The sequence below is a fragment of the Stigmatopora nigra genome, chromosome 9, assembly GCF_051989575.1.
Source record: "Stigmatopora nigra isolate UIUO_SnigA chromosome 9, RoL_Snig_1.1, whole genome shotgun sequence".
In the NCBI taxonomy this organism is placed as follows: domain Eukaryota; kingdom Metazoa; phylum Chordata; class Actinopteri; order Syngnathiformes; family Syngnathidae; genus Stigmatopora; species Stigmatopora nigra.
The window spans coordinates 4,406,788-4,430,933 of NC_135516.1; the positions used below are offsets into that span (position 1 = coordinate 4,406,788).

General features: G+C 37.5%; 1 protein-coding gene across 8 annotated transcripts in view; it reads left to right on the forward strand.

Moving 5' to 3' along the window:
* The window catches only part of rnf220a (ring finger protein 220a), a 125,774-nt gene that overhangs the window by 54,682 nt on the left and 46,946 nt on the right, over positions 1-24,146 (forward strand). For 5 of the 8 annotated variants that reach the window (XM_077724202.1, XM_077724199.1, XM_077724204.1 and 2 more), the window contains exon 3: positions 6,476-6,541. The exons of the other annotated variants lie outside the window; for them this stretch is intronic. In XM_077724202.1, the coding sequence (XP_077580328.1) occupies positions 6,476-6,541 (66 nt within the window). The remainder of the gene's footprint in view (positions 1-6,475; positions 6,542-24,146) is intronic. 8 annotated transcript variants of the gene reach the window in all.

Sequence of the window (24,146 nt, forward strand, 5' to 3'; positions counted from 1 at the left end):
AATAAATTAAATGTTCCCATGAATTCCTTCAGAAACAAATACCCATACACTCACATACTGTGTATAAGCAGTGACATGAATTGAACATTCTCTGTTTTTATCTTTGTGATATTTGGCAACCGAGTTCCAAAAACAGACAGCATGCACAATCCTGGCAGGCAGCTTTCTATAACACAGAGTGCATGTGTGTGTGAGTGTGTGTTTACCCAGCAAGCAGCAGCTGTGTCAGTAATAGCACTCTAAGCTGCAGGCTAATGACAGAACTCAGAGAAAGGGACTCTAACATAGATGTTTAACCCCGTTTAGCCCCGATCTGGAGACTACTAGGCAAACACGCACACATGCAGCTACCATACACTCACACGCACGTGTACACACAAATACCCGAGATTCCGAGACCCCCCCACCCACACACACACACACACACACACAAACACACAGATTCTTTTTGGAGACCGTAGCTGAACAGAAAAAATACCCATATTGAGACCTGAAACACCATTATACATCCTTCATGTACTATATCAATCCTTCCTCTCTTCCTCTGTTACCACAGTAAACTAACCACACACAGCGTCAACAACCAGACCCCAAATCGTCAACTTGTACAGCACACAGAAGCACACGAACTTGCTGAAAGCGCTGTCCTATAAAGCACAATTGAAGGCAGGTGTTCACATTGGAGAGGTCTAAATGGGGGGTTGTTGGCTTTTAGGGTTAATGTGTGTGCATGTGTGTGCGTGTGAGCGGCATGCTCAACCTTCAGTCAGCAGTCTATTGTTTGGTCCCCTGAAGTGACTGTGAGGTCTAATTAGCAAGTTAACAAGTTAAGAGGTGGAGTCTGTCAAACGCTTGGCTCTTTCACCCTGGGGGTCAGCCCAACATTGCCGCATGCTTAGTATGTGGTGTACGAGCATGCTGAGTTTGAGGACCTTATTGAAATATTAATCAATAAGGAAAAATTCATTGTTTAATATATTGTTGTCATGATATGGCTGAAGCAAAACATTCTACAGAGAGACATACCATGACTACACAGAGGGTATGATTTTGTAAGATCTAAAATAGTGGTTGTAAAACACATTTTTAAAATAAATGTTTTGTTGGTAGGCATACTGGGTGTGAGCAACTGCTACTACTGGTCTTTCACTTAGATACTTAATGTATAGTACTTAAGAGCTTGCACATTAACTTTAAAGGACAAGGGTGCAAAAGCAGTGATGTCATGGCAAAGGGCAGTTAAAATAGTCACAGTACACTAAAAAAAAAAGAAGAAAAAAAAGAACTAAAAATAATAACAGGAGTGGCAAAGATTTTTCTGTTACCGTTCATTTGACTGTGCTTCAGTGGCTCTGATTTTCGTTAGTTCACAGATGCAATAATTAAAAAAAAACAAGTGAGTCTCATCTCATTTTCTCAACCACTTTATCCTCACTACGGTCACGGGGGATGCTGGAGCCTATCCCAGCTGTCTCCAGGCTAGAGGCGGGGGAAACCCTGAATTTATGGCCAGCCAACTGCAGGGCACATGAAGACAAACAACCATTCACACTCACACTCATACATAGGGGAAATTTAGAGTGTCCAATCAGCCTACCGTGCATGTCTTTGGAATGTGGGATGAAACCAAAGTACCTGGAGAAAACCCACCCAGGGGCAAACATGCAAATTCCATACAATAAGGGTTCGAACTTGGATTTGAACGCAGGTCCCCCCCATTGTGAGGCCAATGCACTAACCACTCAGCTACCGGGCCCCACCAATTGAGTCAAGCCTGCTAATATTAATAATTGGATACCAAAATTATTCCCCCAAAAATACAAAATTAAAACACAGGTTGGCTACTTTAAAGAAACTAGATTATAAAACATGTTTTCAGTTATTTGACCCTTTTTGTATGTAAATCCACATGTTCATTCGGAGTTTTGATATTTGAGAATCAGCAAAAAGATGCGGCCTGGTGGAGGGATTGGATAGCATGTCGGCCTCCCAGTTCTGGGGTTCTTGGTTCAAGTCCAGGTCACGTGTACCTGTTTGGAGTTTGCATGTTCTCTGCGACGGTTTCCTCTCACATTCCAAAACATGCATAGGTTGGCTGATTGGACACTCTAAATTGCCCCTCGTTATTGGTGTGAGTGTGCATGGTCGTCCGTCTCCTTGTGCCTTGTGATCGGCTGTTCACCGATACAGGGTATCCCCTACCTCTGGCCCGGAGTCAGTTGGGGTAGGCTGCAGCACCCCCATGGCCCTTATAACGATAAAGAGGTTCAGAAAATGAAATAAGATGAAAATCAACAATGTAAATAAAAATTAAAATAAATAAAATCACTAATACAAAGGTGTTTCCATTGAACCATTTCATTTAATAAAAATATGATTGCGGTGAGACTGGGCCCTATTCTGGGCTGCTTTATGAGGTTTCTTGAGACTCATTTGTGACCAGCCTCTCTTTAAAAAGGGGTGTGAGTAGTAGTGGTCCAACTAACATTATCCACTTCATTCCATTACCAAGCTGTATTTAAAACATTGATGCAATAAAGTGGTTTCACCATAATAGAAAAGCTTGAAAATGAAAGGATGGCCCGAATGGAGAGAAACATAGTGTGCCACTTCAATGGTAGCGCCGGATCATCAACATTATGAGGACATTGGTGGACAAATGAATCTGCATCTCCAAACTATTGGAATCTATCAAGTTTACGTAAAAATAAAAACAAGATAGTACAAAGGTTATCCGTGTATCTTAGATTCGGATAACAGCATGTCTATGGCAAGAAAAATGCACGCTGTTTGCAATGCAACTACCATTTACAAAATTACCAGTACCGAACAGATTTTTAATGCACAAACTGGCGACGTGGGTGTCAAATCCTGCCCGCCACATAATTATTTGAGCCCCGTGAATGTAAACCATGTGTTGAACTTGGTTTAGGATAGCATTCAAATGAAGACTATACATGTTTAGAGAATATTTACTGTTTTTCCTTTTTAAAAAATAAGTACATCTACATTTTTATTCGTCCGTTCATTTTCTGAACCGCTGTATCCTCACAAGGGTTGCGGGAGTGGGTGCAGTGCTGTAGCCTATCCCAGCTGACTTCGGTCTACAAGTGGGGGACAATCTGAATCGGTGGCAAGCCAATTGCAGGGGATTGACAATCATTCACACTCACATCCATACCTAGGGGCAATTTAGAGTGTTCAATAAGCCTACAAAGCATGTTTTTTGGAATGTGGGAGGAAACCAGAATACCCATAGGAAACCCAGGCATGCCCAGGGAGAACATGAAAACTCCACACAGGTGGACGTGACCTTGATTTGAACCCAGGACCTCAGAGCTGTGAGGCCGACGTGCTAACCACTCGCACCACCTGGCCGCCTTTTTTAAAGTGTGCACATTGTAAAACATCAATCTTTGTCTTGTACTATTACTGTTTTTGTGCGAGATTCATATATAACACATTGGGTTTATTTCTTTTATCCTTGTAAAGCATACCCTTATCTTATTAACTATCGTCTTCTTCTTTCGTAGCTCCGTTGACCCAAGAAAACACTTCCTTCAACCTGTTACTCTAGCCGTCTTCATATTAATCTATCAATGAACTGAAGTTCTTTACCTCCCACAAAAGCAGAACCATATTTCTCCTCTTAAACATCAGGCACAACTCGCATTGTCTTCCAAGCCATGGAACTTGTCGACAATAGAGGCGGACGGCTCAATGTATGTGTGCACAAAGTAGGGGTCCCCCCACCCACTTTTAAGTGCACAAAGACCCCAATTTGTCACCTCATGTACAGCTGTTGACCGGGTGGGTTCATTTTGTATGTGTGTGTATGTTTGTAACCATGGTGGTGAGTGTTGGTGTGAAATTGGGGGAGGAAAATCAAGAAGACAAGGAAGGAGAAAGTGAGGCGGGACACCCTTTTCTGACCCAACTGCTGAGAAGGGCAGCAAGTTGGGTTGGTATTTAGTGGGAGGAGAGAAAGTAAATGGTTTTCTGACTCTTTTCTGTGGGAATGTTTGTGCAACAGGACAAAGCAGCAGCCACTGTGTAGCTGTGTGGGAGAGTGAGAATGAAGGGGGGTCAGGGGTGAGGTTGAAAGCAGCTCTCTATATAAGAAAAAAAATCTTCATCCTCTCTATTTTGACCACTACTTAGACTAAAAGGGTCCCACTATCCCTATTAAATTAGTCCCATGTGTACTGTTGATGCATGATGTCAAATCATTCAGTAACTCACATATAATTTAATGAGAAATTGTCAGATTTCACCAAAAAAGAGCGTGGGATTGATTCCTGCTTGGTGGTGAATGGTTGGGTGTCCAAATGGTTGTTTATCATCAGCAACTGCCACAACCCTTGTGAGGATACGCATTATGAAAGGCGAATGTATGAATGAATGTTCCTATATAGATCCATGATATGAAATCCCCTAAATGAGATATATATATCGGTCAAAAGACTTTTTGTTAGACAACCAGCAGAGTGTAGGAGAATTGTCGAACAGAATGCATTGCTACTGTGACAATTTCAAAATAAAATAACAGATACAGCAAATGTATTCTCATTTACTGCACTCATCTTAGCGTCATCCTGCCTGCATCACTTTCCCCTGGATGGCTGGCCCCTTGTGTTGTGACTCCTGACAACTTCTCCAATTTGCTTGGCTGTGTGAAGAGGCAGGGAGCACTATGATATCTTCCCACCTACAAATACACACTTCAATGGGGAGCCATAATCCTTCTCCTGTGCACACACCAACATCATCAATATCCTACCATTTATAAATGATCTGGCCCCAGGATAGAGTTTCAAACCTGCTGGGCTCTTCTGCCATGTAACACACACACATGCAGACACTCCAAAGTCCTCATTGGTCATTGATTGCCTTCTCAGATTCAAAAGTGCTCCAGCCATTGTTTGAGTAGCAGCAGAGACCTCCTGTTCTGGTCATCTTTTGTTGGTTTACATGCACATGCATAACTGTTATAGAAAGAGTGGAACTAAATTGGTCTGTTAAAAGATAGTGGTAATATTATAAAATACTATAAAATACAATATTATAAAATACTATAAAATACAATATTATAAAATACTGTGTTATACAGGATTAAGTAATTAACGGTATAACTTTTGGAGGTTATTCTTAAATATTGGAAAACTGTTCTAAAGCATTAAATATAAATATTTTGATGGTTATTCCTTAATATTTATACATTGAATAAACATTCAATGTACATCTTTTTTTTGGCTAAGTTGAATACAACCGAACTATACTTTCCTTTAGAAGATTTAAATCTTTCTTTAGTGTAATACTAGAGCTAGAGCTAGTTTACCACTGATGGTAGTGATTCCACATGTTGAGAACCAGTGTTTTCTTCAAAATAAAAATATTAAATATCAATAGTTATAGTCAAATGTTATTGCTCACCTGTATTTCATAATTGATAGTGCTAGATTTTCTTTGGGCCTTATATTTACTTTAAATAATTCTTCAATTCCTTTCAAATAGGGAAATGGAAATGTCAACGTTTTTTTTACAGTAATTTGTTCAAGACTCAATCAATGCAAAAGTGCACAATATCGTCTTGATTGCAGTTCACCTACAAACACCCATTCACTGTCATCTCTCATAAACGCCATTGAGCTGTGTTTTGCTGTAAATTCCTTAAAACCTTATCCCGTCTAAATTTGCAGGCCTTTCCTCATTGATTTCCCCGGGTGAAAATAAGAGGATAGGAAAGCATGTTAGACGTCTCCGGAATCAGAGCCAATCCATTAGCAGCGATCAATACGCTGGCAAAGGAGAGCTAGCCAGAGAGACATAGACCACGAGAGAGGGAGACCTGAGTGTTGACAAAACCAAATAAATATAGACGCGCAAAGAGACGAGAAATCAGATTAGTGCTGAGAGAATCTAAGCACAACACTTTTAACCCCTAACCTAACAATCTGTGTTTACACCACAGTAAGAAGAGAGGGGGAGGAAGGGAGCGGAGGCTTTTGTGGTTGTGTGGAGCGAGCGTCTGTTCTTGACTTGCGTTTAACAAGGCTTCTCTATGTCACTGGCTGGCATACAAAAACTGCACAATATACACACTCAATATATAATGGTTGAGATCCATGCATTTCATCTAATTACTATGTTGTAGAAAAATACGACTTTAGATTTACTGTCATCTTGTGGGACTGTCAAATAAGTCCCCTTATCCAGAGATTATTACATGCATACACATAGCAGGATGTGGAAATTATGAGCCATCTGCTGCTTAATTTCTTATATTGTTGTTTTTCTCTTTTCCATATGCTGTTCGGGTGTTCCCCACATAGGTAAGTCCAATTTTTCTATATTTATTGAACTTTCAGTTAAAAAAATGATTTAGGCATAAAATCTAACAATTTTGTATAATTACCATCCTACGATAACTGAGTGGTCTTCTCACTCCTTGTGGTCTTTCTCAATGTTAATTCAGTTCACCCCCATATCCCAAAAACTTACAATGGAGGACAAGGACCTCAACATTGCCATATGTTTGAAAGTGAGTTTAGTTATTTGTTTTGTTTATATGTGTCCTGTTATTGATTCACGCCTGGTTCAGGCTATGACTCTAGCCCAAAGTCACAATAGGCTCAGGATTACCTCTTACACTGTCAAGTTTTTCAGAAAACAGATGAATGTTTCAGCATTTCAGCATAGACTGAACACAATTTTACTGCACATTTTTAGTTTCTGTTCCAAAAACAATTTTAAATTAAATTGAACTGAGTGATTAAAGTGCACATACTATATAAATCCTACAAAGTAAATAGTTTGGCATTGACACACTAAATGGTATCAGTCTTCTATTTGAGTTCAAAATAGTATTAATAAAAGTACATCTACAGTAAATAGCGGGAGTCATTTTCTCTACCAGACCAAAGGCACAAAAACAATAATGTACAAGACCACATATTCACACACTACATGGAAAACCATTCCACTCTTATCGGCACTACAGCTGTGAATTAAGCATTAGCTATAGATATCTCAGACCACATGGGTAAAATATAAATAATTGGGATTTAAATTAATTGTAACTCAGCAACATCAAGTTTGATTAACAATTATAGTTTTTATTATTTTAATTTCAAAGGCAGAACTTTTACACACAATCTCTGAAAGTATTTTGAAAATAATAATACATTATGATTAATGGTTATATATCCTGTAGAGTTTAAAAACAACAATTTGCAGGCAATTGAATCACTTTTCTATGTTCTTGTTTTCAAAATAAGGTAGTGTTGAAAAGACTATCTTTGATTTCTTTATGCACCCTGTTCTAAAGTCAAAACATGGATGAGTTTTCTGTTGACATTTATGACTTCAATAGAAAACCCATGAACATAGCATATCATTTTGGGCTTTTAAAAAAAAAGCTATTTTGCTAATGGTGTATTGAGTGAAAGATAATGACCGTTTTGGCTGCACGCTTTGCTTTATTGTGGGTCTCCTGTCCTAATGGTTGATGATTACTTTTCACTGACTCTGTGTCAAATTGAGGACATGTTTCAGTGCATGGCTCTTTGTATTTGTATTGGCAAATTGGCCAATGAAGAGATGACTGCAGAGACTTGTGACCCTCAGCATACGTAATAAACATTTGACTCTTCATTTAAATTAGATGTAACTTGTCTATGCAATGTCAAAATCAAGGTAAGGGTAAAAATGTACTGTTTTCATATATGTATATCCAGATAAAACTTCAAAAGGTACAACCTATCTTTTCATTTTAGACTTAAAAGAACCAAAACCATCATCATCATACTCACACATAACAAAAGTTTGTGCTATTTATTTACATTTTTTTCAAGTTATTTATGGATGCTACCATAACATAAATTCCTGACTCTACCTCTTACTTTCCTCATTGTATGTAGATCTGTAAAAGCAGAAGTTTACACTAACTTGAGTCATATAATAAAAACATATCTTTTAAAAACAAACAGTCATAAAAACCCAATCTAGATACAATTGGATCACCAAATAGGAGAAAATGTGCAGTGATTTCAGTGTTGTGGTTCTTTAAACACCTATGTATATCATTCCAACCCCTTTTTTCCAGACATTAGATAAAATAAAAGAAAAGGCCTATTCATTTTGGCTAGTTACTGGAATTGAGAATAATTATCTGTATTTAGGCTGAAAATATGTGACAAAAGTCTTGAGTCCATATGAGTTTCTTCAAGACATTCTGCTAATAACTACGTGCCAACGTGACCACCTCTTGAGATCTTCCTATGCACCAAACTCTCTGCCACTGTCACCTCCACCTTCTAGTCTCTCCCCCAAACCCCATTCTTGCAACAGCAACCTGCCTCCCCAGTATACTTTGAGCTGTGCCCCATGATGATGAAATCAAATTAGGTGGACTAGATGGGCCTAAATCACAGCACACGTTGCTAGCCATGACATAAAGAATGGCTGCGACGAGGTTACCCAGAGTTCAGACCAGATAATGAAAGAGACAGGGAGGTAATAGTATGACAGAGTGGTGGGGTTCACCCTACTCGGGGTGCATGGGATGGGGGTTAATATGAGGGGAGGGGTGGAGGTTCATTTCGAGGGTACCTGACTATATGACCACTCTGTTGAGCAACCCTCATTCACGTCATATGCCATCTTTGCCGACGTCTCCTCACTTCTACCACTTTCTGCTGTCCTCTACTTCATCTTTCACCACCAATCTCTTCTCTGTAGCAATTCCTCGATCTCAATAGTGACAAAGGTTTCACACTCAATTAAGTTAAGTATCACCTAAAAGGGAGTCTGGTTCATGGTATCAAGAAATTTTCACTAAGTACTCCACGGATGGTTAGCTACTTTATAGCAAAAGCATATCTTGCCTCAGACTAATTGTCATGGGAAAATGTTTCCTTCTATTAATTCACAAGTTATATATTTATAAGTTGTATTTGCAATGTTTTGATCTCAGCATTACACACCCAACAATGCATCCATTTGATAGAGAACTTATCTTATTTAGGTATGTGTTTAACTTTTCTCCAGTCACATGGGACATTTAGAGACAGACAAACAACACTATCTGGGAACTGAACCAAAGTGAGGCAAATTACCTTCTATATCATCACTGCCACAATTTTAATCATCCAGATTGAATGGGTTAAATCTAAGTAAAAGAAAGTGTTTATTTAGACTTAGAATGGAATAGAAATATACAGCACAGGATAGAATGCTTTATTATCATTTTACATGGTACAAACATTGCAAACAGCTAAACTGTTGCCTCTATTAAACACGAAGGCAAGAGATATTTTAAAGCTGTCATGCTAGGTGTGGTGTTGGGCATGGAATGTAAAGGACCCAAATGCAGGTAAGCAATCAAGGACGTGGAATGGAGTGCTGTAACAAAAAAAAAAAATAACTAAAGCAGGATCTTCAGAAAATAATAAGGACTTAGAATTACATGGCAAAACCAAACCTGACATGGAAGGACATGGGTATATGAGGAACTTGACATAGGTAGATCGAGTAACCATAGTCACTACACATACTACACATAACCAAACCCTTAGAAAAGTGTTAAATGTTTGCTTTTATTGAAGAAAAAATATTTTTATTTTTTTACTGTATATGTAATTTATCAATATTAACTAGATATACAAAGGTGATTTAAAGTCAGATGCAGACTGACTAAATGCCGATTCGAAACAACACAAAAAAATCTCAATACAGAAAAGAAAAATACTCTACTCAAACTAATATATACTCTGATGACACTTCCACTATAATAGGAGCTATTCATCTAAATGTTGTATAGTGGATTATTTTTGGAAGTTTACGATGTTGAATATCAGAGACAAAGCAAAACACTTAAAACTTTCTTTGGGGAATTAGCAGATGGTAGAACGCAGGTGTGTGCGTGTGTCAATACTTCCATGCAGTCCTTGTTTATTTGGACCTAACAAGACACCTGTCGTCTATCTCAGTTATTTTTTCCTCTCATTACCGAATGCCAATAGCTACATGGAGTCCACACACAGACACACAAACACAAACCCACAGCATACCTTTGACCCAGGCCATCAGTTAGTTTTCTCTAACATAGCAGCAAACATTGACCTTTGACTTCTTATCTTGCTTCCTGTTCCTTTCTAAATGGGGCAGGTTGGGCCAACAAGATAACTGTGTCACAGTAAAAATCAAGCCCTACTACCATTGCACATTTCTACTTAGTTTATCAGATGTCATGAGTTTCTGAGCCAATACTGCATATTAACTGAACATATATGCATATTTAAAACAAAAACATTCTTCGTTTCTTGGCAGTTGATTTGCATTTAAGTAACAACTGTGAACACAGCTGTTTTCCTTCAACACTTCCCATACATACATGCTTACTGTTTTACCCCAGCTTTTCGAGTGACCTTGTGGCCACCATGTCCTCTATCCACCAAAGTGGGCTTTAATTTTTTAGGCTGGGGCGCCCAAACGGAAATAAAAAGCCCATTATGAGATGCCTGCAGCAGGGGCTTGTTGACTAGGTTTTATTACAGGAGTGGAAGAAGGCGCTTGATGCCTTCATTTAGGGTCCCAAGCACCAAGAGCTGACAGCGATGTGACAGTACTGGTCCCTGTGGCAATGCTAAACAAGACTGTGACAGAATGAGACACACTTTCTGTGTGTGTCCATCTCGCCTTCTTTGTGTGTATGTTTGTATGTAGAGCTGCATCCTTGCTGTCCAGGCTGGCACAGTCAAGCACCCTTGTATAAATGCCCTCGTAAATTTGACAGCTAGACATATGTATGGGAGTCTCATTAAAATTTTATTACTAATCACTATGGATGGCTTTCCTGGCTGTAAGCTGGCTGATGCCTCAGATACATACGCCCAAGCGGATACTGTATGCGAACATAAAAAATGTACACAACACAGGAAAGGCAAGTATTAGGAGACATAACCAATGGACTTGGAGGAATTTGGCATTGAAGAAAATATTAATATCTTGCTAAATTAGATTTGCTCTTGTTTAATGTTCATTAATTGCAACTTTGGTTCTTGTCGTTTTTAAAATGATACTGCATCCCTCCAGCTCAGAGGATTTTATTCAGGTTCCAAATTGATTTTGATGGATAAATGTTATTGTAAAACAGGACTTACTTGCATACAGTTTAATACTACAGTAGTAACTTGACATACTTGTTTCCCAACATAAGAGATATTTTCGTTATGAGGAAAATTCCGAGCAAATTTTAAATTTGAGATACGAGCATACAAGATGGTTCCCTATGTGGCCGTTTGAGTGGCCGAGTATGCGAGAGGCTGCTTATGGTAACAAGATTGCTATGTCTTTCTTGCCTCGTCTTCCTCGCGTGAAGATATCTACGAGCACCGGGGGGAACAGGTTGCATTTTGTACTGGAAATAGCGTGACTGAGACGTTAATCTGTGAAAACGCCAGTGGAATCTACATGGACTTGAAAGCAAAGCAAGCATCTTAAGATGACAACAGCGGAACCCTTCAAGGCGAGTTGTGGGTGGTTCGATAATTTTAAATAACGAATTGGGATAGACTAGGTTCTGAGGCATGGAGAATCAACAAGTTCCAACTAGAAAGTCGTGGTGGAACGCTTTAACATCTTTATCTCGGTTATCACAAAAGAAGGTTTAAATGTAGTGTTACCTGAGATGAAAATTAATTTTTCAGTTTGTCAATAGTAAAATAAGTTCATTTAAGTTAAATTTAAAGTTTGTTATGTTACGAGCACGTTGCCGTCAAGTTTCTCTCCTGTCCTTTCTCTTTATTCTGCGCACTCCGCTTTACTATCTGTCTGTACTGAATATTGTCACATTTTAAGACTGAAGCTCATTACGTCAAGGGTGGCAACGGATTAATTTGTATTTAGTTATTTTCTATGGGAAAAAAGGATTTGAGAGACAAGTAAATTAACATAGAAGCTCGGTTCCAGAATGCATTGAGCTCGTATCTGAAAGTATTACTGTATTATAGTAGAAAATTAAACAGTAAATAAAATGTGTCTTTGCACTTATTAAGACTCTGGCTAGGTAGCAGCATGTGTGCATTATCAGCCTTGGCAGAGTTCATCATAAGGTTGACACAGCCATAAAGATCCATGTTGCGTATCTTAACATCCCACGATCTTGTGGGGTAATGTTATCACCTGAGTTGTCATTTAAAGTAGCAGGCAAGCTGGATGAAATTTTGGAGTTGAATGGCTACATGTGGAATGCTGATAAGCATAATTCTTTTGACCTCTGGAAATGTTGCAAAAGACACCAGAAACAACTTCATCTCAAAAAACACAACCGTTGGACGGGTTAGGCTTACTTTTCTGTTTCTTGTATTTCCATTTATTTTTTCTTTATTGAACGTTCATGCTCATGGTGGAAAGTGGTTAGCACTTCTACCACAGGGTTTTTAAATCGAAGGGACAATAACCATTGGATTAAAAAAATGCAATAATTGCAATGATTTTAACAGATCTTATTTACTCTGGCCATTTACAAAGGTTATCTTTTATCATTCACAATAGGTTTTAAAAAAAGTCTCAATTGAATTTGTTTGGTCTTCTATTTGAGTAAAAAATTATGAGCAACAAAAATAGTGATAATAATGAATTTTTGAAAACATTTTAGAGTTGATAAAGGGGAAAGTTCTTCGAGCAAAGCTGTGCTAGGGGGAGTAATATGGACGGGTACTGGTGCTTACAATTTTTGTTTTCAACTTTAGACCTAAATTGATTTACTTTAATATCCCATTACTTTGTCTCAGCATGGTGACAGTCCTTGTAAATACGAGAGAAAGCTCCTTATTTAACTGCAGAAACTTTATGAGTTTCTGACAGGGCAGGTGCTTCAAATGTGTATTTGTGGCAGTAAATAAACACATCGTTTAGGAGGTCATAGAGGCAAAGGTGAACTAGTGGTTGCAATCGATACCCCTAAGGCACATGACTGTGTGTACATGTGTGTTGGTGTATGTGTATTGTATGAGTGCAGGTGTAAGCACCCTTTCCACCCTGTGTCCCTCATGGTAACTTTGTTATCCCACTTGTTAGCCAGTAAAGGGTGACCCCAAACACTCATGTACACAGACCTTACTAATGGAAAGAGAAACTAAAGAGAATTGTTTTTTTTTACAGTTCACCCACAGGACTCGATAAAAAATTTTGGTGTTGTGGGCACGTGTGCTAATTTGTGATTTTGTGGGTGCATGTCTGCATGTGTGACCACATAGGTGCACTGTGGGTGACCCTGTTACAACTCAAAGTGTCTGCCCTAATTTCATCATTGGAGGGCATTGGTAGGTCAGGCAACATCTTCAAATCCAGGAGGACCCGCAGGCTGACAGACGTAAAATCCAGCAAGACATTTTTATGATTAACAAAAATTATGACCTGCATTTCACTCGATTTCAGATCTGAAAGCCCATTGATATGTATACTATTTTTTTATTTTTTTGGTTCATAAATCAAACATGGCATTGGAAATAAGTAATGACTCCGGATTTATTAGTTTCTGTGTTATTTTGTATTGTAGCTCTGTTGTCAGCAGATATATATATATATATATATATATATATATATATATATATATATATATATATATATATATATATATATATATATATATATATATATATATATATATATATATATATATATATATATATATATATATATATATATATATATATATATATATATATATATATATATATATATATATATATATATATATATATATATATATATATATATATATATATATATATATATATATATATATATATATATATATATATATATATATATATATATATATATATATATATATATATATATATATATATATATATATATATATATATATATATATATATATATATATATATATATATATATATATATATATATATATATATATATATACATACATACATACATACATACATACATACATATACATACACATACACATACACATACACATACACATACACATACACATACACATACACATACACATACACATACACATACACATACACATACACATACACATACACATACACATACACATACACATACATATACATATATATATATATATATATATAATTTTTATTTATGTATTTATTTTTCATTTTTTATGACAGATTGTCTGCACTTAAATTAACTGGCAATTGAAGAACTATACAGGATTTAATTTGGCAAAAAATGTACTTCATAATTAACACAAAAATTGAGTGCTACATTTAAGTTTAATTTATGTGACTTAAAAATGGTGTATCTACGATGTAATGTTTTACGTTGAGTTTCCTTGATCCCACACGTAGTAAGGTCTTTTCAGTTCATATGTGATTGGGAGTCTGGACTAGCTATGATAGTTTAAGAATGCACATGTAAAAAATTATTAAATATACATATGATTGTCTCAAAAGAACAGAATTACCATATTTTCACGCTTATATGGCAAATTTAAAAGTCTAAAATGTTCTCTAAAATTGATGCAGTGCAGAATTAGTCATTCCGCATTGTGTATGTTCTAAATTCAAATTTTTGTATGACCACAACCACTTGACTGACCGGGTGCATTTTGTGTTCTCGTGATCAGAAGTGTGAACCCCAAAAATAACCCACCCATGTTCTCTAAGCATTACGGTAAATCAAATCAAAACATCCCAGATGAGTGGCAATGCAGTTGACGTCTGTGTGCTCACCCCTTAGGAGTCGAAGAAATAAAACCATGTCGTAGCTATATAGAGGAAAAGCCTGACATGAATGATGGCGGGATACGGGTGTGAAAGCTTGGGAAATTGACTTAAGCCATGGATTGAACATGAAAGAGAAGCCGGGAGAAGAAACGCTGCAAACAGGTTGGGATCGATGGATGTCAGATGGCAAACATAGTTATACAAAAATTGCAGGCAGTGTTAGGCAAGTTATGGGATGATTTGTCGATGGATTGTGGATGTCTGGGGTAAAGTGTTGGCAAATACTGTAGTTCGAGGTCTTGCCAAAGCCAGAATTTTTATTACTGAACCCCTGAGCAACAACTCTGACTCTGACAGTGAGATGGAACCCAGCGTGTTGGATGGCAAACTCGCCCACTTGGATGAACTTTCTATGTCGAATACAGAAAATGAGGACTTTGACAGATTTGTTCTTTTGCAGAAGATGGCACTGCTTTTGTTTGGCATTGGCCTTAGAGCGAAAAAACAGTGTGCTTTATTTGCTATATTTTACTGTCTAGAAATAGATGGTCAGGCCCTGTTAACATTCTTAGTGTTTATATTTATTTATGAAGACATTGGGATTGTATTCATTCATCCTCTGTGCCCCTTATTCTCATGAGGAGTAATAGGCAGGGTACACCTTGAATTGTTTGCCAGTCACTCTAGAGGCACAATAAGACAAATAACCGTTATTGTACAAAACATACCTACCAACAATTTCGAGTTTTCAACCAGCTTACCATGCATGTTTGTGGAATGGGGGAGTAAACTGGAGTATACCAGAGGAGGCACAGATACATTAGACTTCTTGCAGTGAAGCCTGGGATCACTCAGTTTATGGGTTATACACAACATTCATTTGAAAAGATTGAGACAGGGCTCTAAAAAGAGTAACATGATATCTCAGATTATACAGGAAAAAGCAACAGTCACCAATTGCTTGTTGTTGTAAATTTTGTACAATGTGTATCAGCCAGACGTGGCCACCAATTTAAGCTCTCTTTCCCTTCCTTGTTCTCTACAAGTCTGTCAGATTTTTAAAGTTGATAAACCTCTATTCTCCTTTTCACCGATATGATCAGTGTCTTCAGGAGCACTGAGGCCACTAACAACCACTAACTGTTCCTGGCAATGTTTTACTATCAGGGGATAGAAAATAGCATAAAAGTGATTTTCATTTGCGACTCAATGTATCCATCTACTGTAGCTGTCAGCATCTATCGACTAGGACATCATGTTTTGGACTGAACGAGGCCACAGATGCTGCAATGCTATTAGGTGGCCATTGTTTGTTTTGAATGGCAATAGAAATAAAATTGGTCACGTCGTGATCTTATTGTGGGTAACCCTAGCTGCTCCTGCGGCTCCAAGAGGCAAAAACCAATCCTAATTCATTTACCCCACCCAAACATAGTCTTTTCTAATGCTTTTTGAGGGACGAAAATGTGCTGATACCTAATAAGTGCATTGAGTTTGGAAAAGAAAGGGATTGAAAGGAAATCAAGTGGGTAAGTGGGAAGGTCTTCTTGTCTTCTTGTCAGTCTACTTGTTTCCTTCCCTGTATGTATGAAAATGTTCCAAAATAGACTTTTTAAAATTACAGTTTTTCTCATCTATTTAAATTTTGCTGCTACTATTTATTAAATTAACTAACTTGACATCACCTAAAACTTATTTGATGCAATGCTGATTAGTTTGTAATTTATGGCATCCACGCTATGGCCAGATCTTTAGAGAGCACTGGAATTAAAGAAAACAATGACCAAAGAGAGGTACTTGTCTACAGATTGTTCCTTTTGGGACAGTTTTACCACTTTTGACACTGCTGTTATCCTTGGCTATCTTTGGCTTTATCCAGTAATTGTTGCCTGGGATGCACTCAATCAAAATAGGAAGTTTGCAAATGATGAAACATTTTCAAAACATAAATGACCTATTATTCGGACTATTAGTTGCACCTGAGGATAAGACGCAACAGCCAAAAAATGACCAGCAAAGAGGGGAAAAAATATGTACTGTATTTTCGGGACTATAAAGTGCAATTAGAATATTTTTTCTCAGAATCCATGTGTCTTATAATTCGATGTGCCTTATATATAAATACATATTGGTTAATCATTGTTTGAAATTCCAATAACATACATTCAAGTAACAACAGGAAATGACAAAGAACAGGCCAAATAAGCATTTGTTATAATGTTTTCCTTACAACTGCTGCCTATAAAAAATACATAACCGGATTTTGTCAGTCAAAAAAAAAAAAAACATAAATTGCACTTCAGTATTGGTCAAAGGCCCAAGTATGAAAAAAAGGTTGGCTTATAGTCCATAAAATACGGTACATACTCACACACATTCAATACACACAGTTAGCCATTTTAAAATATGTTTTAGGCCTCGTCCTGCCAACCTAACTCACTATATCAGGATTATTCCCTTTTTCACCAAAGCTCAGGAGGGAAACGTGATCTATCAACCAACACTACCCTTCACACAATTGCACGTACACACACACATATGCCGCTTTGCCCTTTGCTACTGCCCCTACACACCAGTAGTAATGATGTCTTTTGACCTCTCACACAAAAGCTGACCTGGCAGATTAGTCCATAAATGGCCCTGGGACTCTGGGTTTCAAAATCAAACTCCAAATGTTTCCTGCATTGATTAAGAAGAATATTTGTTTCCAGTTTATAAAATATGCCCCAAATTACATGACAAATACTTTTTATATGAATCATTATTTGCTTAAAATTCAGATTTGAATCATTTGATGTTGGCTACAATATTGTATTTAATTTTATAGGAATTGAAAGATGAGGAATACTTAAGTATACATATATTCTGTATTTGAAGATCATTGTCACTAATACTTTGATTGATCCTCACTTTTATGTTTATTCTTACATTTGTTTGCAATGCGCAGTACAAATAATAATGATAAATAATTGCTCTCAAACCACGGAAGTGAATGGCCTTTACATTGTAAGTTGGCGAAAGGTACAGTACCACACAGATGTATCCCCTCTACCTTAATAGGAACCTGACCACTGACAAGGAGAACCTCTGACCACCATATATTGTAAATGTATGCAAAAACATGCTAGGGCACCAATGATGATAAGTGGATGTAAGTTATTGTTTTGTTGTCGGACAGCCAGCTGCTCAGTCGACTATTTAAATGACAACTGATTACCCTAATTTTAAACACATGCATGGCAGCTTGGTTGATAAATAGTCCCAGCCCACTCTACATTGCATTACCCTATTGTCAACCACTACGCACTAGTCAGCCTGCTAGAGCTATAATACTGTTTTGATTATTCAATAAATAACCCATAATTTGACATTGATTGGTGCTGTGAGGAAGCTTTGTGGGTGGGAGAAGGATGAAGAGATGATGAAGAGCAAGGATTGGTCAAGAGGGTGGAGAGGTTATCGACCAGTGTTGGTCACGGCTTCGATGACCACTGGTCACTAGGGTCAGTGATTTACTCGAATGCACAAGAGAAAATACAACCACTTGCCTGTGGAGCCCATACCACATTTTCTTACGTGATGTGATTAGAGTAAGGGTCATTAGTTCAGCCTCATTTGCTGTTAACTAAACAAAGATGTCCACCACTAATGAAAGCGATTAGATGATTTAGTGACGCAACTATGGAATCAATGAACAATAACTGTCTTAAAATCTTCCAAATAAGATTTGGATGTATTTACCTACCCTGCTTTTTAAAAACGCCTATATTCACGTTTTTACTATTCAGCTACATAGTACTGAAGTTTGAACTCTAATATTATAGCAACACATCAAACCAGCTAGAGGTAATCTCCAACCCAAAACAGTCTAATGGTATTCAGATACAGTTGTTCGCCTGAGGCCTTTTGGGTTAACCACCATGATGAACATTGATTACTAATTTTGCTTTGTGGTATACGACCTTGGTTCATTGCTTGAAAAATTTGCCAATCTCAGCTCCAATATATGCCCTTTGCTTTTGTGAGCCTATCACAGTGACATGGTTAGTCTGGACAATATTGAAACCTACCCTGAAATGGATTATTTCTTGACCCTAAGTAGGATGGATTTTATGGTGCTTGCCTGATCACTATCTGAAACCCACTAATCGTTACCATGTGTGTCTGTATGTGTAAACCCTCCTGCCTTGATGCTGCCATTGAAGTGTCCCAGGCGTTGTACTTATTTGAGTTCCCTGATGTTAGCTATTGGAATATTGATCTTGGAGAATGTTTAGCTTTCACTCTTCTCAGGTTTCATTTATATGCTCACACAGCTGACGCCTGCTTCACACAGCAGGACAAGCTGCAGATGTGGCAGTACATGAGGGACCGTGATCAAATCAAAGTCTCAATCAATGCAGGAGGGGGAAAAAATCTGAGTAAAAGATTTGGGTTTCAGTGGGATTTTAAACAGTGCTGTGTGCATTCCGTATCTGAAAGATTTAGGCTTGGTCAAGTGAGTGGCAATCAATTGTAAAAAGATCAGTACTAAAATTTAAGGAATACTACATGAACATTTGATATCATTATTATAAAATTGCTTTTCCGAGCTAGAACACAAGCTATCCTACCAGTATAAAACCCAGAAAAATGAAGGACTATATTGCGCATTTTATTTTTCTCAAAACGCACTGTAGTACTTAAATTGCTTGCCCCATTGGTTTGACTTTAAGCATTACATTTTAGTGCCTGCTCAAATGGAAATCTGAACGAGAACAAATCTAGTTACTAAATATCCTCTCCTGGTTGCTTATTGGTTTCACAGATTTGTCATGCTAATGTTGGAAAATGAATTCAAAGAAATTGAAAAAGATAATACACTTTATTTACCTTGCCCCACAGTTCACCCTTATTTTTTCCACTACAGTAACTTACAAGCACTATTCTGCAGTGGCAATTGATTTAAATTTTCCCCACACATTCAAAAAGGCCTACTGTTTCATTGTTTGTTTCATGCTGACATGCTATGTTTTGAAGTGAAACAATGGGCTAATACCATGCAATATTAAAGTAGATTTGTGGGTAACGCCCCAGTGACTACTAATCATTGTACCTACGGCGATTACGTGTTTTTTTCTGATAGTGTGGATTTTTTAGGATACATGTGTTTTGCTTTATTTTACAGCTACCTCATTAGTTGAGATCATTACACAGCCCACACACACGCTCACCCACATGCATGCACACACATTTCACAGAAGGATCCAGTCATCACCACTTAATTGGCAGTTCTCAACTTAAAAATAATATGAATAACAGCCTTTGGTTGAGCGTTGCATAAAGAACAATGTCCGTTTCTTATTAAGGCCTTTTGGCCCATTTTCCATTATTTCCCCTATAAAACCACAGTACACTGCAGCACATGTCTTTTCTATCAGCCACTACACAGTCAATACTCACTACATATTCTTTTGTGCCAGAAAACATGGGTCAGCAAAATGCATGTAAGAGTTAATGCTGAGTCTTGGTGGGGTAGGGGGTCTATGTATCTGAATATATATCTGTAAAAAAAATAAATGGGTGATTTAATGAAGTGAAACTTTGATGTGACCGAAAAAAGTAATGCAGCCTGATCTTGGCGCAAAAAAAGGGGCTAATCAACTTGGGTGAACAGATCCTGATTTTAAATGCCTAAATATAAAATGTGAATTCCTTAGAAATCCTGCCAAGAAGACACTCCCCCTTTTTCACTTTTCTGGTGGGATTAATATCAGTTGAGTTTACCAAGTCTTTGCACCTTGTAAAAGAATTGCCAAACCCTACCATGCGAGGGTACTGTATGTATGGTGGTCTAGTCCCATGTGTTACAATACAGCCTACCAAATTGCACGACACATCTTGACAAAATTTGACACTCAAGTAAAGTATTATCAGAGGCAGAAAAAAAAGAGCGAATGGAACTGAGAACACGTAATAATGAAGGTTAAACAATGGCAATACGCCTTACTTTCGGTGAGAAGGTGGAGAGATATAACCTTCCCATTTATAATTCATATCCTCAATTACCACTAATAAAGTGGCATGAATGGGGCCGGCAGAGAGAAGGGTGCCGGCACAATTACATGTAGAATAGCCTGGCATTTACATTTTCTATTTGAACATTTTTCAGCCTCAATTTCTCTTGGAGTTAATAAGAGCGATGATCCCTCCTTGACTTTTTCATGAAATTATTGTATGGTTGTAATATCCCAATCTATTAGCTCGCCTTCTACGTAATTTATTCTACCATTTAATAGTCTGACCCAGCTGGATAGAGGGATGAAAAGAGAAGTAGGAAAAGATAAGACTTGACATTGATGAGAGAAGCAGGTCTTGTAGTTTTGACCCTGTGGGGTGGGACAAAGGTCTGATATATGTAGAACCATATTTCAATTGAAATTTCTCATCGGTCTATGTTTGTTTTATGGCTGTTATGACTTGAAAATCAAAACCATAAGATGGTTTTGGACAACCCTGTAAATAGTAAATAGTATGAATATTTCTGTGAGCTTACAAGCTTTGCCCAAATACAGTGACCCATGATTCACAAACAGACAAAAGGTTTTCAAACTTCTCAATTCATAAACTACCCAACAACCAAACTCGTAAAGTCCTTGTTGCAGTGTTTCACTCGTCCATTTGTATCTCACAGCTATTTTCTACTGAGCAGCCGCAGCCTCGCAGGTAGACAGAGCACCCCCAGCCAGCTACTCGCTGTTCTCTAAAGGCTACTATGCGTGTGTTCAGAAATTCATAATCTGACCCTGTACTGAGACTGTCCCATATAATTCCAGCAATGCTCCGAGTCTGAGAATAGCATGGCTAATACTGACATGGTGGGTAATACATTTTACACGTGAATACCTGCACAAATAATACACCAACTGTAGGTTTGACCCCAAATTCATTCAACTTTTACAAGTTGAAGGCCTGAAGACTTGTTCTTTGTTGTTCTGATCATGCAGGTGATAGCGACAAATTGTAACATAATTCACTAACTGACCACAACCTTACTGACTAATAAGCCCGTTTTCACTTGCCTCACTAACACCACCTCCTATCCTCTTTTCATTTATCCTCCCACATATAATGGCAAAAACTATTTAGAAAACCTGACTTCCTGCTTTTGTAAAAAATAACAGTGTTTTAGAGCTTGTAAAACGCCACAAGGAGACAGTTTAGCAGACTCCCCACAGTCAAGGAACTTTATTGTGATGGTGAAAACAAGAATCCAAAGCAAATGAAAAGGTTAGGTGCTTTCCTAAGCATGCAACAAACAGAAAACAACAATTGCGGTTGATTCAAAGCACAAGCTTGCATGACAATAGCAATATAAAACATATACTATACACTTATGCATTTACTTCTTTGACAAACCGAATATTATCTGCTATATTTGCTCGTATAGTCTAAAATTAAAAATACAAACACACAAGCACATGTGGGTAGTTGGCAGCCGGCTGTTCCTTTCCACTGAACATCATATGGCGTAACGACCACGAATCCCCAGTTGTTTTTTCCTTCAATAGAACTAATGCAGCGAACACGATATGACTTCTGTTCAATTCCAATTACACTTAACTGGGTTTTCCCAATCAGACTCCCATGTCATCACAATCATTTTCACTCTCCAGGTGATCGGCTGATATGGGTTTTTCAGGACCAATACCGATTATTATTAGTAGTTAGAGGAAGGATCACTCCTCTCTCGCACTCTATATTAAATCTGAATATTTGTATAACCATGGTAATCATCAAAGAACTACATTACACAATAACTTATATTACCCAAAAAAAAATGTTCACAACTTACAACCCTATCAGGACTTTGATGTGGAAAGTGCAAAGCCCCTATAACCAGACCAAAACACTAATGTATTTTCTTCCACATAGCAACAGTTGCATCGTTGACTAGACTGGTTCACTGTTGCTTTCATATACTGGCAAGTTAGCCCCTGTCTGCCTGGCATGGTCCCATGTTAAAGACCAACTTCAATGAGAGGAGGCCCAGCAGGGAGCTTGGCTAGCCGGTTCCTTTAAGCCTTTCCCTTCCTTCAAACACTGACTCGGGCACAGAGTATTACTCTTGTCTCCTTCCCATGCTTCCTTGCGTGATATTTTCACAGTTAGCAAATACATAAGCTGGCACTTTTTTGTAATCCATAACAGTTAAATGTAATTTATTATCTTGCAGAAAAGTAAAATGATTTTTGAAGTTTTGAAGTTTTCTTATAAATTAGTGAACTATATAATTTACCGTACATTTTCATAGTGTGTCCAAGACACTATTTTAACATTCCCACTGGTCGTGCTTAGTCTGAAGAAGTAAAAGCAGTATGAATGTAATTGCACAAGAATTAAAAGGCTGCTTTCCACCTAATCGTATTTCCATGCATGACCTTTATGTCCATGAAATTGTCACTTGCACTGGGTGTGTACATGAGGGCACACCCTCATTACGCTTCTAAACTTGTATTGAGGACCAGTCCACAATTTTCCAACATGCAGTATGAACTGTTCTGGCATGAAAATACACTACTGTCCCGTTTGGTACTTAAGCATTTAGACACAGTCTATGAAAATAGGTTTGTTCTTTTATTCATTCATTTATTTAATTTCTGAACCACCTGGAGCCTAACTACAGGCACCTTCATCAAGGCACAACGAGACAGACTAAGATCCATCTTCATACTCCTAAAGGCAATTTAGAGTGTTCAACCAGCCTACCCTACATGTGTTTGGGGTGTGGGAGGAAAACAGAGTACCCGGAGAAAACTCATTCAAGCCTGGGGATAACATGCTAACTGCATACAGACCAACCTGGGTGGCGGTTCTTTTTTGGTATGGAAATAATAATAATAACAATGTAAATTTAAAAGCAAAGATGAAACAGATATTTTTTCTCCTGTTGCATGAAAATAATAACTTTTAATCTTGAATCGTTTATAATAACAACTTATTTTAAAATATCCACTCAATTATTATGTTAATTTATGATTTATTTTAAAACCTAAACTGCTACGTCAACCCTTTCATTGTTGCTGGAGAAAATGGCCATGTGAAAACACTATAGTAGCAAAGAGCAGTTTAATATTCTTCATTTCAATTTAAAGTGTTCAGTTCCCATATATGCAGATGTTCAAATTTACCAAAAACAATTGCACATGATAAAAGACCCATGTTCAAATATATAGTCATTAAATCCTTAATGGGGTATTACAGTATTACTAATACTAATTGTTGGTTATAATGACAACCATTTTGATGAATTCATAGCAGGGGATTATTGGTTGTAATGACGTTGTGGGTGGGTAAAGTGGCAAGAGAAAAAAATCCCACACGGAAAAACGTTTTCATTTACACCGCCAACTCAGCTTGGCATTGATG